General features: G+C 37.1%; 1 protein-coding gene across 1 annotated transcript in view; it reads right to left on the bottom strand.

The window, feature by feature from the left end:
- LOC104083636 overlaps positions 1-16,112 on the bottom strand; it is a 50,885-nt gene that overhangs the window by 13,112 nt on the left and 21,661 nt on the right. The window contains exons 6-7 of the mRNA XM_009587172.1: positions 773-833; positions 546-657 (exon numbers count right to left, since the gene is read on the bottom strand). Of these exons, the coding sequence (XP_009585467.1) occupies positions 546-657; positions 773-833 (173 nt within the window). The remainder of the gene's footprint in view (positions 1-545; positions 658-772; positions 834-16,112) is intronic.

Below are 16,112 nucleotides of genomic sequence, written 5' to 3'. Positions count from 1 at the left end.
CAAGTCTAACGGCAACACAGGAATTATCATGCTGGATCATTAGCCTAGTGTGTTTTCTTTAAAAGTCACTAGTTCCAGACTGATCCCATTCTTGTTCGTTTTGTGAAGGCTGCCATATGGAATACGGCCAAATTTTAATTATCTAAATGATAAGCATTCTATAAGTCTGTCCTCCATTCTGAACACAAGTATTTTGATGTAAGGTAAAACCAACTATTTACAGGATTAACAAAGTAAGATTGCAGTATACTTTGAAACCATGTTTCAATTTCAAGACAGCGTTCAACTGTCTTCAGTTGTGTCTAAGGCTTAGGTTTTTTGAATAACAGTTTACTTACATATTTGTTATAGTCTCAAATACATTTTTTATACTGTGTGATGCTAACCTCCTTCCTTCCAAGAACAGTAGCTTAAGTGTTTTGCAATGGACTTAAAAATATATAGTATAAAGAGGTTAAAATGTATTTCACAGACAAAATCTAGCACATGATTTTCCAGGACAAAGACAGCAAATGATACATTCACAAATAAAAAGATGAACATACCTTTCAATTCACTACTAATCTTAGGTGGATCAAATGAAACAACCTCATCTGATGTAAACGTAAGATCCTCCTCAAATGTCTCAACATGCTGCCCATTTAAAAATAGGCTGATCTGGAAAAAAACACCCATTTTCAAACTGTCAAAGTCGAAATCCAGTGCGACATGAATAAATAAAGTATATTTCTAATTAAATATTGATCTGGCACATTTTCAGTAACAGCTTTACGGATAAGGTTCTGTCGCTCCCTTTTAAAAAGTCACAATAACAATAATGATCCATTATAAACCTAAAAGAAATTGAAAAAAGCATAAAAATCAAAGAAATGCTCTATCCAGTTGGGTATGTTTTAAAGGAAGACAAATCCCTCTCTTGCCATGTCTCTCTATACACAGCAGCACTACATTGAATTTTGTGTCACAACTCTTGACAGCTGGATCCCAAAACTTGAAAGCTTCCAGCTCTTCCATGATATAATCCCCTTTTCTTCTTAATGTCACTGTCCGTATTAATGACAAAATTCTCTTTGGATCCTATATTCATCTTCAAATAAATTTTGTGAAAGTGACTTACAAAAAATAAATTAATACTGGATATTTTGGGTTTATGTTGAGATGAAAATATGAAATGAAAAAATGCCAGGCTGTTCATCTTGCATGATGAGCTCTCCCTGCCTGCCCACCCCCAAAGAAATCTGAAAAAATACATAGTCAAGTGTGCTATTTCATTAGCTGACTGGGCTATTCACTTAAGATGAAAGCAAAGGTTTCTCTGGTTAAATCATACAGCACAATCACGTAGAAAAATCAACTGCATCCATTTCATCTGCATTGGAGACTCCCAGTACTAAAGACTCAGACATACAATCAGGTTACACTGCCACAACAAAACAATATACACCAACTTAGCTGCAGCAGTTATCAGTGCTCAGCTGTCAGCAAATGCAAGATAATTCTACTCAGCCCTCTTTCTTACGATAGTTCTTAGAGAGTAACTAATAGTGACAAAGGCCTCCAATGCTTATGCAAGAGGAAGATTAAAAAAAAAAAATTTTTCAGAAAAGCTGTTCTTGCCTTCAGTAGGTTTTTTAGGAATTTTTCTCCCTAGGGAAAAGTTTTAGGTTACTTTTTAAACATGAAAAGGCACACATGGAAAATAACTATTGTTTGCACTGTGAAACCACTGCTGATCTATGATAAAATCAGGACAATTGCATAAGAGCAGTGGAAACAAACGAGATATTGAATCCAAACTGACACCCTGAGAGGTGTTATCAAACACAAAACAAAAGAACCCACTGTGGCAATGGTAACATGTCTGAAAATCTCCTTATGGAGTTTTTTTTTGTTATAGGTCAAATGCTGAACTAGAGCAACTAGACTCTTTGTAACTGAACTTCCAATCTAGAAAAGTAGTTAATTCATACCTTATTTACTCTGTAATCTCTAGCTAGACCACTGTTGTTAATACATGGCTAAAACTTTGAATCCAGGACTTAAATCACTTACACCACACTTTTACATAACCTTTAATATTACTGCAGTACAATAGTGATAGGTCACATGGCATTTTGTTAATAGCGTATCAGTGCATTCATCAGATTAGTTACCTAGAGCAAGGATTTTGATTTTCTGTACTGAAAAGAGTATATGAGACACTGCTTTCTTTCCCTGCTAAATTAGGTTACTATTTAATCTCAACAGCGTTTTACCAAGTCTGGAACACAGTGCTAGTTAGTAAGTTTACGTTTAATTTGATGAACAAAACAGGGGTAGGTTAAACTTCCATAAAAATAATAATTTCATATTAAACTTGGCAAAGACAAGCCATTTGTATAAAGCAAAATGTAAGTGACCATAAAAATAAGTACTTAAACTTCTTTAAATGACAAGGCGGGTTTTTTTTTTTAATGCTTTTCCACTATGCAGAGTTTATAAACTTGGTTTTAATAACTAAATAGCATCTCCTCTGTAAAATTAATCTTAAATTATTTCCCACTAACGCAGAGTAGTACTCAAACAAAAATGTAACACTGGGGCTTATTTGTGCTAAGCACTGCATGCATGTTAAAAATTAAAATGAAACAATCCTTTTCTGAAATGCTTAGAATACTTAAATTGATTACTGATAATTTTTTTACAAAGTTGTTTTTTTAATCAATTGGGTTTTGTTTGCTGGCTTTCTCCCTCCCCCTCCCCCTTCATTTGCTGCCTGTGCTCCTAAGGCTTCTCTTCATCACCCTAAGCAGAAGCCTGTCACAATACTTGTGGTCTAACACAGACCAACATCCTGGCCCTTGGCCACTTTCTTGATGGTGAATGAGTGAGAAAGCTCTTACTGAGTGCGAAGCATCATTATTAGGATGCCTTGGCATGAGATGCATGCAATAGCTAAGTGTCAGTTAAAGGCCTCTGAAAAAGAAGGGCATATATGCAGTTCTGTCCGCAGTCTCCAAAGGATAGATTAGTATCTCATGGCATTCAGAAAAGCAGAGACCAACATTTATATATCCAAACATTTTACGTTTTCAGTAAAACCAGTTTCTTCAAGTTTATCTTGAAGACTTCAACCTACAGAAGTACATTCATAACAGAAAAGAAGTAGGGCTCTAGCTCAACGTTTCGTCTTACACTGTCATTTCTCACCTAGGACTGCCTACTCATCTGAACCATAACTTCTCAGACTGAAAGAAACTATTGTTGTGAACTGAATAGGGCCAGAAAGATAGATCTCATTCACAGGCTCCTCCATGATGCTCATCACAATAGTCTCACAGGCTTTCATAATTTTACAGCTTTTGTAATGTAGGTAAGAGCAGAAATTACTACTCCCGTTTTTACAGACAGGGTATTTGGAAGGAAAAGACCCAACTCTCTGTTAAGGTAAAACCTGCATGAATCAGGAAATACACTGATTTTAAAAGTGTATTTCCAGTAGTGTACACAAAAAAGTAGACACACCCCCCCAAAGTCAGAAGATGTGTCAGGTTCACAAGATTAACGTTCAACTCTCTGAACACCCAACTGCCTTCTCTTTAAAGAGGAACCATTAACTTTCAACAAACACATAATTTTCATAAGCATTCTTTGCAAACGCAGTAAAAATAATTCAAACCTACAATTCTAGGAACCTGAAAAGAGATATTCCGTTTTGATGCAAGGTATTTCAAAATTCACAGCAATTAAAATGCAAGGTTGGCAAGTTCAACTGTTGTAAAACATTCTGTGTGATAACATTAGTCTCTGGGAAAATATTTTTTAATCAAAATTACCAGAATACTTTGCAGTTTTAGGACTCAAAGTCACTGAAAAATGCCAGAGTCAGCAGAACTTTTCAAATGACTTCAAAGAGAACAGACCAGGCTTTAAGCAGTAAGTCCTACCTGAACATTGCTTTTGGGATAATAGAAGAAAAATGGCTTCAAAACTGGAGACCTAGACACATAAAACAACAAGCATAAATGCATTTAACCAGAAATTAATGAAAATGTCAGATCATACATCTTTAGATTATTCATACACTAGACAAACACTTGGAAATTAAAAGCTATTTAGCCATGATTACCAATGGTTTTCCAAACAATTTTGGAAAGCCTGAGAAGTGCAGAAATTCCTTAAATTTCATTATTAAGAAAGTAAGATTTTGTTAAAAAAAAAAAAAAAAGAAAGAAAATTTTTTTGGGCGGAATAGCCAAAATAGTGAAAATATTTTCTTGAAAAAGGATGCACTTCATGACATTGAAGTCTATTGCACTGTGATTAGCGCCACATTGATATCTACGCTAGTTACACAGAGCTACTGGAAATACGTCTACAGTTTCTTCCCCCATCTCCATATGCAAGACAGACATACCGAAGTATTTGCTTAGGGACAGGAAAGTTTTAGATGCTCTCATGAGTAAGTATGGAAAGGTGAGCATATAAATCACCAGCAGATTTTAGCCATAGAAAAGTACTGAATCAAACCAGGATTTTTTTTTTTTTTTTTTTTTTAATATGCTCAACATTATTCTGTTCGGCTTGCTCACGTAATGGGTTCATGATAACAATCTTTGGGATGTTCTGGGACACTTGACCTCACATTTCTAGGTGAAGTGGGCTGGTACAGACATAAATTTGCTGTGCCCATATGCCAAACTAACAGGTACAAGAGAAATCTGGTCCAGAAATCTGCATGTATTGGCACACGCTTGAGCTACTGCCCTGCCATAAAGTCAAATTTAAAGTTCTCTACAGCTCATTAAGCAAAGACATTGTTATGAGCTGATCAGAGACTTATGTAACTCATATTCAATAATTCAATAAAGAATTTTACTAGTTGCATACATATCTTGTAGCACTCACTATTATCTTGTTATCAGTTATTAAGCATAGTGTGCACTGGAAAGACTTTAGTTGCTTCCGTGGTTGCTGTTTCAAGGTGGGGAAGCTTGTGATGGTGAGTGGTAGGAACACCGTCATCACACATTACAAGAAGTTAATGATCAGAAGTTAACTTACACTCTGGGGCGCCCTCCAACAATTCCAGTGAGGCCAGGTGCTGGAAATGGAAATAAAATTCACAAAAGAACCATTAAAGCCATCTTCAAAACACCAGAGCTCATAGCTTACTGTAGCTTGAATCGTTTCCTATAATGCAGATTTAATAAATACTGGGAAATATCTAGCAAATTACGTATATTCTCATAAATTAACAAAACTGAACATTTTATGTAACAGTTAAAAAGGCAAAACATGTAAAAGGTACTGTGACTTTTAACAAAAAAAAGAATTTGTTTCAAAATGTGCAAAGTATAAACTAATTTGGAAGAAGAACCTAAAGATTATTTTGTATACCAATGCCAGTCAGGCGATACATTTGATGGAAAAAGAAGTTAGCTTTGGGTTTTTTGTTGCTGTTGTTTTATTTACTTTTAAAGAGAGCAGAGAAACAATTCTGACCTGAACCATGGTTTGTTTTAATATTTGTTTAATATGACTTTTCTTATTAGATTAACTGTTTCAGATTAACTTGCATCTTTCTCTTTAGCATTATCACTGGCTAGCTTTGCTTTCTTAAGGTGCTGGGTACTGCAGATCCCATTCTCTGTCTTTGGTACATAGGTAGTTTAGGGGCTTAAGTCATAAGCATGATCCTAGATTTCAGTAAGTCAGCATTGACTGTGATTAGACTCTTGTTTATTCTCAGTATCAGGTTGCCAGGCTTTACGACCATCAAACCCATCTACCCAGCTCAGTATTTCTGGAAGAAACAGTTCTGCTCTCCTCATCCTGAGCATAGCTTCTTACCCTTCTTTCTGGCATGGATAGCACGCATAGACAGTACATCAGGGCTCCGTATAGTATTGCAGGGGAAAGAAACTGCATAACGTATGCACACGTTGTATCAGTCTAGGAATTAACAAGGGTGTTAAGCAGTCCCTTAGAAACCAATGCTGTGGAAAGCTGCCCACATGGTATATTTACCCAAATTAATCTTGGCTAAAAAGGGCTTCATGCTTCCTCCAGGTGTGAATTCTCTCTGACTGTGCTCCAAACAGACTAAAAGCCTCGTAACTGCGCTGTTGTGGTACTAAGCTCACACTGATAACCTCTACTTCTCAGGAGACTGTTTTAGCTTGGCTTCAGCGCCTTGGTAATGTGCATGCATACCAGTGGCAGCATAGATGGTACCGCATAGCATAGATTAGACAGTCTTGCCATATTCATGTTCACTGGAAGTGATTTCCCTGAAATAGTGGTTAACGAGGTGTTTTAATGAAGTTTTTGAAGAGGGATGCTATTACATAGTCCTTATCTTGATCGCACTGCTCTATAATCAGAGACTTGTTTGGAATCAACAAAACTAAAACTCAGTGCACATCTGAATGACTGATTCAGAGATGGTAATTACAGTAACTAAACCTAAAGTCATGGAAGAGGTCTTTTGCTTAAGGCTAGCCCATAATCACTCGGCCAGTTTGGACAGTGTGCTATTACAGTACTTGCACGTTATAACTAATTCACAAGATAAACAGACTTCACTGACTATATTTTTAGCCAGATGCTGAAAAAACAAACCAACCAACCAACCTCAAAACACAGCAACCTTTAGAAGGTGCTACAGTTGAGAAGAATTGGAAGGGATTAGGGGTGTTAGTATTAAATCCCCCTCCTTCTCCAAAAAGTCTATGATGTTTTTTAGTAGAGGAAAAAAAGAATGCCTTCAACAACAACAACAAAAAAGCCATGAATAACCACCTCCCTACTCACTAAGTTCTGCTACAAAAAATGTGGTAGTGGATAGAATGTGAAAGAATCCGTTAGCGTTACGCAATTTTAAATGATCCAGTGAAGATTCAGCCCTATACATATTACCCGTGCACTCTTTCAAGCAGAAAACTGCCATTCAACATTAAACCCAACTGCAGTTATTTTATTGAATTATGCGTCTAGTTTGTTTATTTCGGTTGTTGGGGGAGGAGGCTGGATATGGTAAGGTCATGTTGAAAATACAGGTTCATAAAGTTAGTTAATTTAAATTATCTGTGGATTGTCACATGGCTCACTTCCTGCTAGGCAGCTGAACTACTCATTAAGGATACCAGATTTTGCTCCAACATCAATTTCAACTTCCTGAAAGCTCTCAAAGAAAGCTCTTCACTTGCCTGCTCTCACACAATGGAACTTGGCTCCTACAACAAAGCAGTCCTTTAAACCCTGACAAGAAAACAATCATCTAACAGCAACCACTGCTCACACCTCGAGGCTATGATAACCGTCTACTGCTGCTTCCTATTGCTAGTCTTGCAAAGTTCTCCAGCATAAGCTACTGTAGCAGCAGATCTGTCTCTGGAGATACTACAGCTACCCCTGCACATAAATGCAATTGCAGAACAAAGCTACACCAATATTCCAGGTGCAACGTTATTCATGTCTACCTTATGATTATCCAATCCATTGTTTATGTTATGTTAACGTAAGTAAGATGGGAGCACTTGTGAGTACAATTTAATTTTAACTATATGCAATTCCTATTTAGACTTCAGGCAGAGAAGATGAAGCAAATCTTAAATTGACTATGGCTTATAATCAATGGTTTGTTATTTGTGTAAACAGCACCAGAGCACACCACCTCACCTCAACCCAGGGCTCAGATCCCCATTACATTTCTCCACTAAAACAAAGGCGGCGATGGAAGGTGAAGCATAACCAGGTAACAGTGGGCTTGTCACTGTGGCCAGACTTATTTCTGTTAAGTTAATTGTGATGTCCTTAGATCAACTGTTGTCCCAAGACACCTTCTGTAAAAAGATCTACTCATGCTGTACTTTTGCTTACTTTACATTGCTTGCTTAAGTATCTGCACAGATGCTCTCCCTCCTTCCTTTCTGGAAGAAGACTTATTTTTATCTACAATGACATGAATAATGTGTCATACTCGTAGAAAGTATCAATCAGGCTGCAGTATCAATCAGGCTGATACGATTATCAGCTAAATTGAAGCTGTTGATTTCCTTTCCCAGAAACTTTATATGACCACTTTTTGCTATCAGAGCTCTGTTCATTAGTTCCTCAAAGCAGATAAAGTATCACTAAGCACAGTGTCATCCTATCTGCCACCAATCAGCCTCTTGAACAAGTTGCTTCACTTCAAGTTGACGAACAACTCGCCACTATCTGCCAGCTTCTGTGCCTCAGAATGGCACAAAACTGATGCATTGCAAAATGAGCTGAATGCCTTTAAGTTGGAGACCTTCCTTTCAATCTATTTATATTCTGTTCATGTTCATTTGTAGGTACAACATTTGTCTGGTGTAATCATCACACTGAATATCATGGTATTTATTTTGCTTCAAGTGTGTATGATCCAAAAGCCCACCATTTATGAGAACGTTTTCGCTCGCAGTGCCTGAGGACCTAGCCTGATAACTACAAATTCTCCAGGTGGCTGGGCATTTAAAAGCAAGGAGTCAGTACTGGGAATTACACCACTTGAATTCCACTGATTTCATTAACTCCCAAATACATGGCATGACTGGAGAAATGTCAGGCACTAAGTCCACTAAATGTACTTCTTTCTAGGTGACTAAGCACTGGTATAGGATCCTTCCTTTGGATTCTGTGCTTAAAGGTTTGAATTTACACTGAATCTACAAAATAAAGAATAAATTATTATTTAGCAAGTGCTTCTCTTTGGTTAATCTGCACAATTCTTCATACAGTCTTAACCTGTCTTTTCATTTTATGACTCTTCCCTCTAGCCTACTTTCAATCTTACCCATTTTCAGCCCAATTATCTTAGGAAAAACAAATCATCATCCTCTGTGTGTACATATATGTATATTTGTATTTGTCAGGTTTTCTCCTTTGTGTTCATGATTCTTCCAGCACACCTACAAGACCCCAAATTTTGGGTCTAATGGCAAATTTCACCCAAATCTGAAGGATGGAGAGGAATCTCGAGAATATCAAAGCACGCTAACACCCCACGACCACCCACCCCTCCACGATTTGGCAGCCATGTGGTGACAGATGTGCATGTAGATAATACAAGATGAAGTCCACTCAAGATATACTCCTCGATACAGCAGCACCACCATTTCTGATCCTCCATGTGTGTTTTCTTTCTCCAGCTGCCTCTCAATCTTTTTTATTTTCTCACCCTACAAAACTCATCTGAGGATTGACTTACAAATACCAATACTTTTAAAGCATATATGATATGCTGCAAAAGACAGCAAGTTTCTGATAAATTTCATGAACAGTGGTAGCAGGCAAACAAAAGACTACTGGGAAAACCAATGTTGCTCTCAGTTGGGCTGTCACAGCTCCTCCCTCCTCATCCTTTGTCACTCACTCTTCTCTCCTCCCCTGCACCAGCTCTGGTCTTCACACAAGCATTTCAGGGTGTGGATCCACTGAAAACCAGCCCTGGCAAGAAGAATGCTTAACATCAGCCCGAACAAGCACCTATTTCAATATGTAAAACCACCATGTTCTAATACATTATAATCTATGCCATAGATATGGCACCCTGTAAAATGCCCCATGGCAGGGAAAGCTCCAGTTGGAACCTGCAATCAACCTACGAGATGCAAATTCCCAGCAAAACAAGCTTCATTCCTTCCAGCTCTCGTAATTCCCCACTGGATTTTCTGATGGTGGGAGAGCCTTATGTTTTGCCTCCTTAATAGTTCCTCTATCTTATTCAAATCCTACTTTAATGGCCACACCCCATTTTGGCTTATTGCTTCTTATTCTTTAATCTACTTCTGTCAAAAAATAATAAATATTTCTGTACAAATCTGTGTATTTTTCAACAGAATAAAACATTATGCAATATATAAAAGAAAGATGATAGACTGCATGAAAAATTTTGTAAAATGTTTTGGAATAAAAAAGCATGAAAATGCTCTGACTAGTGGAAATCTAAGAAGCTTTAAGTACTTTAAATTCAACAGGTGACACTGCATTCCAAAATACAATGATGTCTCTTGCTCACTAACTTACAGTTTTTGACCCTAAATGGTTTGTCCCTTATATTTCTGGTGACTGAATTAGCTAAACCAAAAGGTTATTAATCCATTTACTGCATATTCTAAGGAATGATATATTTATATATAAAAACCAGACATCAAAGAAGTCTACTTCTCAAGCATTATTTTAAGTGATCGAACTAGACAAATCTGAAATCCAAGGTTTTATACTCAACAGTTCTTTCTTTATAGTTAGAAGTACAAAATACATAAATATACAAAATCTTTGTTTACAGAGGTCAATTATACGATCTTAATTATTCTATCTATGTCCTTTGAATACAGCAGATAAACTATCTTCTGCAATATTATTCTCAAAAAATGGGGACTGCAGTAAACTGTTAGAACAAGGACATTTCTGGAAGTATCTTCCAACACACTTAGGAGATCAGTCATAATATTTACATATACTCAAGCACTTTAAAATCTCAAGTTGCATTAACCAGCTGTCATCTTAGTGTCAAACTCCGGTCATTTTAATGTGAAATAAGGGTCAGCACATGATTTCAGCTATTAGTAAAACATTTCTTAGCTACTGAACCCCTATTAAACTATAAGTGCCAGTTTCCCACAGCAAGGCTCTTCCTGAGCCTCTTCTACACTGCATTTTATTCAGAATAAAATATCTGAATTAAAGATGACAAAATAAATACACTGCATCAACATAAATTATTTAAATACTAACCATATGGCTGACCAGACTGTATATAATGAAGACATTTTCACTGAGTAGTACAAACCTGATCTGTGACTGCTAGCTTTTATGAAGCGAGGGTGAATTTCTATAGATTGGGCAATACAGCACTGCTGCAGAACCGCACTGAACTCCCATAGGCTACTACAGATTTAAAAATCTGAGTCTGTGTGTCTAGGATTCTTCACTGCCAAGTATAGAAAAGCTCACTTTACAGAACAGGAAAATAGCTGTGAAGACCTTGCTATTAAGGCTGAACATTACAGACACATTCAAAGTTTTTATTTTTTTCAGGAGACCATACATGCATAAAACCAAACTAACTTGCTAGTTGCTGTTAAAAAACGGGGCTATTATCAACTTTCAAAGTATTGAGAAATAAACAGAAAGCATACTTTTACCAATTGAAAGTTTAACAAACTCAGGTGTTAATTGTAAAAAAAGATAAAAAGATTGGATTAGGTGTGTTTGGCTTTTTTTTTTTTTTAAATAGCTTGTATCCCTTTAAAGCCATCAGAAAAGCATTATCCAAATGAAAACTGATTAAGTGTTCGAACTGGCAAACTAAATACCATACTCAACAGAAGTTTACAGTAAAAGCCTTCCATTCCAAACAGAAAATAAACAACAAATCACTCTCTAATCTATGGCATGTCTATATACAGTAACCTCAAATTCTTCTCCAGGCTTAAGAATCTCATCTGCAGTTTTAATAATACTTCAGAAAATTTCTGTTCACATACATTCATGTGCCCCACTGATCTTCAACAAAAACAATGGGAATTCAAAAAAGCGTTAGAAAAAATGTTAGGGAATAGCTATGAAAATCTCAGTCTTTCACTCTTGATTATGGAAGCTTTTTAAAAAGATGCCACCTTCCCAAACTTCTCTCTTGCAGGTGTAACTCCTTGTCTATATTGCAGAGCATACACACACGCATGCTTCAGCCCATTCCAACATATAGGTAGCATTCCTTTATCTTTTCTGACACAGAGGATAAGATTTCATAAGAAATAGGAAATTTCAAAGCAGCACAGCGCCTTGAGATGGTTGTCTTTCTACTGATTATCAGAAGATCTACTATAAATGGGGTGGTGGTGGGGAATCAGCAATCTCAAATTGATCAGAAGTTATACAGTGCTTTCCTTTTGTGAGGCCTAAGTTTTATTATCCTTTACATACAAAAATACATAAAAAACGTATCATATTCAAAAACGTTTTGAAATAATCAAAGCTGCAAAATGAGTCAAATGAGTCAAAATGAGTCAAGAAATGCTGACATTAAGACTTTAAATTCACTAGAAGAGCTAAAAAGCACATCTCTGACACTCAAGACCTAACATCCTAAGTTTTAAGTCTCTGCTGTGAAGCGTTAGGAAGACCATTCCTCAACAAAATTGTTGCAATATGCTTTTTAATCACAGGAAGAAAAAGAATTTATTTTTGTCCTATTGTCGTTCCCTGCAATGTCTGAAAAACTGTAACTGAAAACTCCCTCAAAAAGCTTATCAGGCAAATAGCTCAAAAAATTATGACTCAAGTGATTTAAATTTAGCCTAAGTGAAAGCCACCAAAACTAGGCTTTTGTAGTACTGACTATTAAAGAAATTAATACCTCTTTTACCTACAATTTATAATTCTCATATTATGATACTACTACCAAAATAAAACTGCCTACCAAATCGAGCTCAGGGCTCCCCAAATAGCCACTCGCAGGTTGAAACAACCTGACGAAACACCAAGAGTGACAGCACTCCTGGATTTCATCTCAAAAGATGTAGCTGATAAACACAGGTAAATCTAATAGCCTAGGCTCGGCGCTGCCTCCCTGTCGATATACGAATACTGGAAAATCCCATGGGCCACAGCAGGAGCTCTTAGGACTCCCCACCCTTATTCTGAACCATCAAATCTCCTTTCTCTATCCCTCTTCTCCTCTACTCCCCATTCCTAAATTTTAGCCAGCCTGGTCCCCTTAAATATTGGTGGAGCTCCTCTCTAGCATTTCTTACAGGGAAAGCAGAACCAAGGACTCTGATTCAAATTCTTTTGTGGTTATGCTTCCTTCCACTATCTCAGGAAATCATCTGTAAAGCAGACAGAATACTTTCCAATGGTACTAGACGTTAGAAAGCTTAGTCAATGGTGTTTACACAGCTTGCTAAAGATTCTTGGATGAAAGGTGCTATATATGAAAATTATTACCTGTACCACTGTCCACACATCACTTAGAGTGACAAACACCAAACTGCCATTGAGGTGAAAGAAGAATATAGTTAAAAACAATACTTCACAATCACTAGGTACAGTCCAAGCAGAAGAGCAAACTTTTCCTTTTTTCCTTTTTGTCTGGTACAGACCAAATAAACGTTCTTTGCTTCTTAATGGTCACTCTCAAAATGTCCAAAAAATAATGGAAGTGTTCAGTTCAGGTGACATCACCCTACAAGTCAACAACTCCTCCTTTCTCCTTGCTGCTGGTTATGAAGGATTTGTAATTTGTTCCTGCTTTTCCTCAGTTTTTCATTAAAAGAATATACAAAATAGGAAAGAAAGGTTATTTGTAGTCATTCTCATAGTCATTACCTCTCCTCCTGGAAAAGAACTAACACAGGAGAGCTGGGAGGGGCATGACCAAGCTGGCAATCCTTGAAATACAGGACTTTGTTGCTTAAAGGGTGCCTGTGTTTTCGTCAGGAAAAGCCACACATGCTTAAAACCTCATTTGGTGTGCATCCCCGCAACTACCACCATTTTGGCAGAACAAAGCCACACAAGGTTACATCATACACAGACCCATGTGGGATGTGCAAAACAGCTATTTTCACTCAACGCGCAGCAAGAAAAAGTGGTGCAGCACTGCACAAAAAGGGACCTCAGGGGCTTACTGCCCAGAGCACTTACTCAGGGCATGGGAGGCTCGACTTCTGGGTTCTTCTATGCCTGTGGACACTCCAGCCCTCCCATGAGTGACCAAACTCCCATGGAGCATGCTCTGCTTCTCGCTGAAGCTGTTACACTATGGAGAATAGTAATCATTTGCAAAAATGGCCCAGTGAAACAGAGGGGGAGGTAAAAGCCGAGGGAGAAGGGGGCAGGAAATGAACATCAGGTCCTGTTATTAGAGAATTCACCCAGGACAACAACCACCATCTTGGTTCCGGCTTCTGTTCCCAAGATCACTTATACACCTATCTGACAAGAGTTTTAATTTAAGTCTTGTCTATGGAGCTGTCTGTTTTAAGACAATTAAGCAGTGGGCATTCCTTGTTCTGCTCTTCACAGCAAGTTCTGGCAGCCTGCACCACTGTCAGAAACTAAGCATCATTAAGCTGATTCAGTTATTAATACACTGCTAATTACTGTATGGCAGTATTGCACTTTTTTTTTTTTTTTTGGCTAAGTCTCAGAAGAAAATAAGAAAAGAAAAAAGATTCTTCGTAATCACTGCCTTAAAAGCACTCCACGTCAACAAGCAGTCTACTAAGCATTCAGATCCCAAATCTGACCCTTCTCTGCATACACAGAGTTTATCTGTGCAGGTAGTAAGGAAATCTACCAGACAACACCAACTGAAAGAAGTGACTGTATGAAGCAGTCTCAGTATATCTTCAACAAATTAAAAAAAACAAATGACTACTTATGGGGTTGTTCAAGCACTCGGAAACATGTCAGTAAACAGCTCTGATACCCTCTGACACTAGTAATTTACATCATGGAGGCCAAAAACCTTGTTGCAGTCCTGTACCTGGCAAGCAAAAGTGCTATTTATCACCAGATGCCCCAGAGGATTCCAGAAATATGCTCTTTCCCATTGCTGCTCATTAGCAGCGGTTCTATGAATTGAAACAGATTTTTTTTTTTTTTTTTTTTTTGAGAATAAATGCTACAGAATGTTCTAAAAAGTTTAAGCTGTTCCTTTAGGAAACAAAACCAGCACGCCCATCATCATCCATGCGGACTGCCTAACCTGATCCTACACCGGAACGCATCTGTTTCATCACAAAGAGCCCTGATAACATGAACTGAAAACTTGCCAGCTTTCAATATGTGACACAGGTGTTCACATATTCTGGTAACTCAATTTCAATACTCGACATACTCCACCCAAGCCAGGTAGCACAGATTTTTTACTTTTTTCATTCTGTGAAGAAAGATGGTGAAAACAAAAAAACTGAAACCATAATAAACCTAGCACTTTCAAGCTTCAAACAAAGTTTATATACATAGCAGTTGCTTTATGAAAGAAGAGGCACAGATTAAGAATGTGGAGAGACAAGTACACATCCATTAGCTTCGGATCTAACAAATAACTAATTGTTCCCAGCTTTCCTTTGTTCAAAAAGATATTTGCTGGGGGATTGTCTATGCATATATAAAATAAAAAGTATACATCGTTACTTTCAGGTATGTTACATAGTCTACTTGAATAATGAAAAAGGAGAAACTACTTCAATTATGAATCCTTAACTAATTATAGAAATGGTAGTTTGGTCCAGCTGTGAAAATACCATCTTTCATTCATTAGAAAAAACAGTCTTTAGAAGCAACTTACATCTATGCTAAATGCTGACCTACTAACCAGCCTTCAAAATTGCCAAATCTTTAAAAATTATCTCAATGAATACTCCCCGATTAGTTCTACATGATCATATTCTATCTTCTAGAAAAAAAGAAAAGGATGACCATGCACTGACCTTGCCTCAATAAATACAACTTAAAAAAAAAAAACCAACAAAAAACAACCCACCCTGCACTAACTATATCTCTGCTACCACCATAAAGACTACAACACAGAATGCACACTTCCATACAATTTTGAATCCACTGAAAATAAAACATTTATTATTCCTTACCTGCCAGACAACATCTAACCACCCCTCCATTAATCAGGATTCTAGATTTGCTATGGAAGTTGTGAGATGTAATTTAATTTTGAAGACCTATATAAATCCTTGATATATTCTTCCATAAGATATGTAGAAGTCATTGCAAAGTATCTGGTCCTCAAAATAAGCTGTCCAAATTTTAAATGGATAATAAAAGTGGGATGAATATCCATAATGTAAGCAGCAAATCACAACATATGGATGTGCTACCTACAACTGAGATGGATACAGTGGTGACACTTAAAAGTGACTTGGAAGGAGAACAGAAGAAAAAAAAAAAAAGAAAAAAAAGAAGAGTTTGCTCAAAGTAATCAAACAGTAAGTCCTCCTAGAAAGCGAAGCAAATCTAATGACATTTACAAAGAACAAATGTAAAGGTTTTTTAGAACAAACATTTGGTAAAAAATAGAAGCATAGATCGTTTCACACTAGGTGACCCTTATGCAAATGCTTAAAATACACACTCAA

The sequence above is a fragment of the Fulmarus glacialis genome, unplaced genomic scaffold, assembly GCF_000690835.1.
Source record: "Fulmarus glacialis isolate BGI_N327 unplaced genomic scaffold, ASM69083v1 scaffold29841, whole genome shotgun sequence".
Classification (NCBI taxonomy): Eukaryota; Metazoa; Chordata; class Aves; order Procellariiformes; family Procellariidae; genus Fulmarus; species Fulmarus glacialis.
This window is presented reverse-complemented; position numbering and strand designations above follow the sequence as displayed.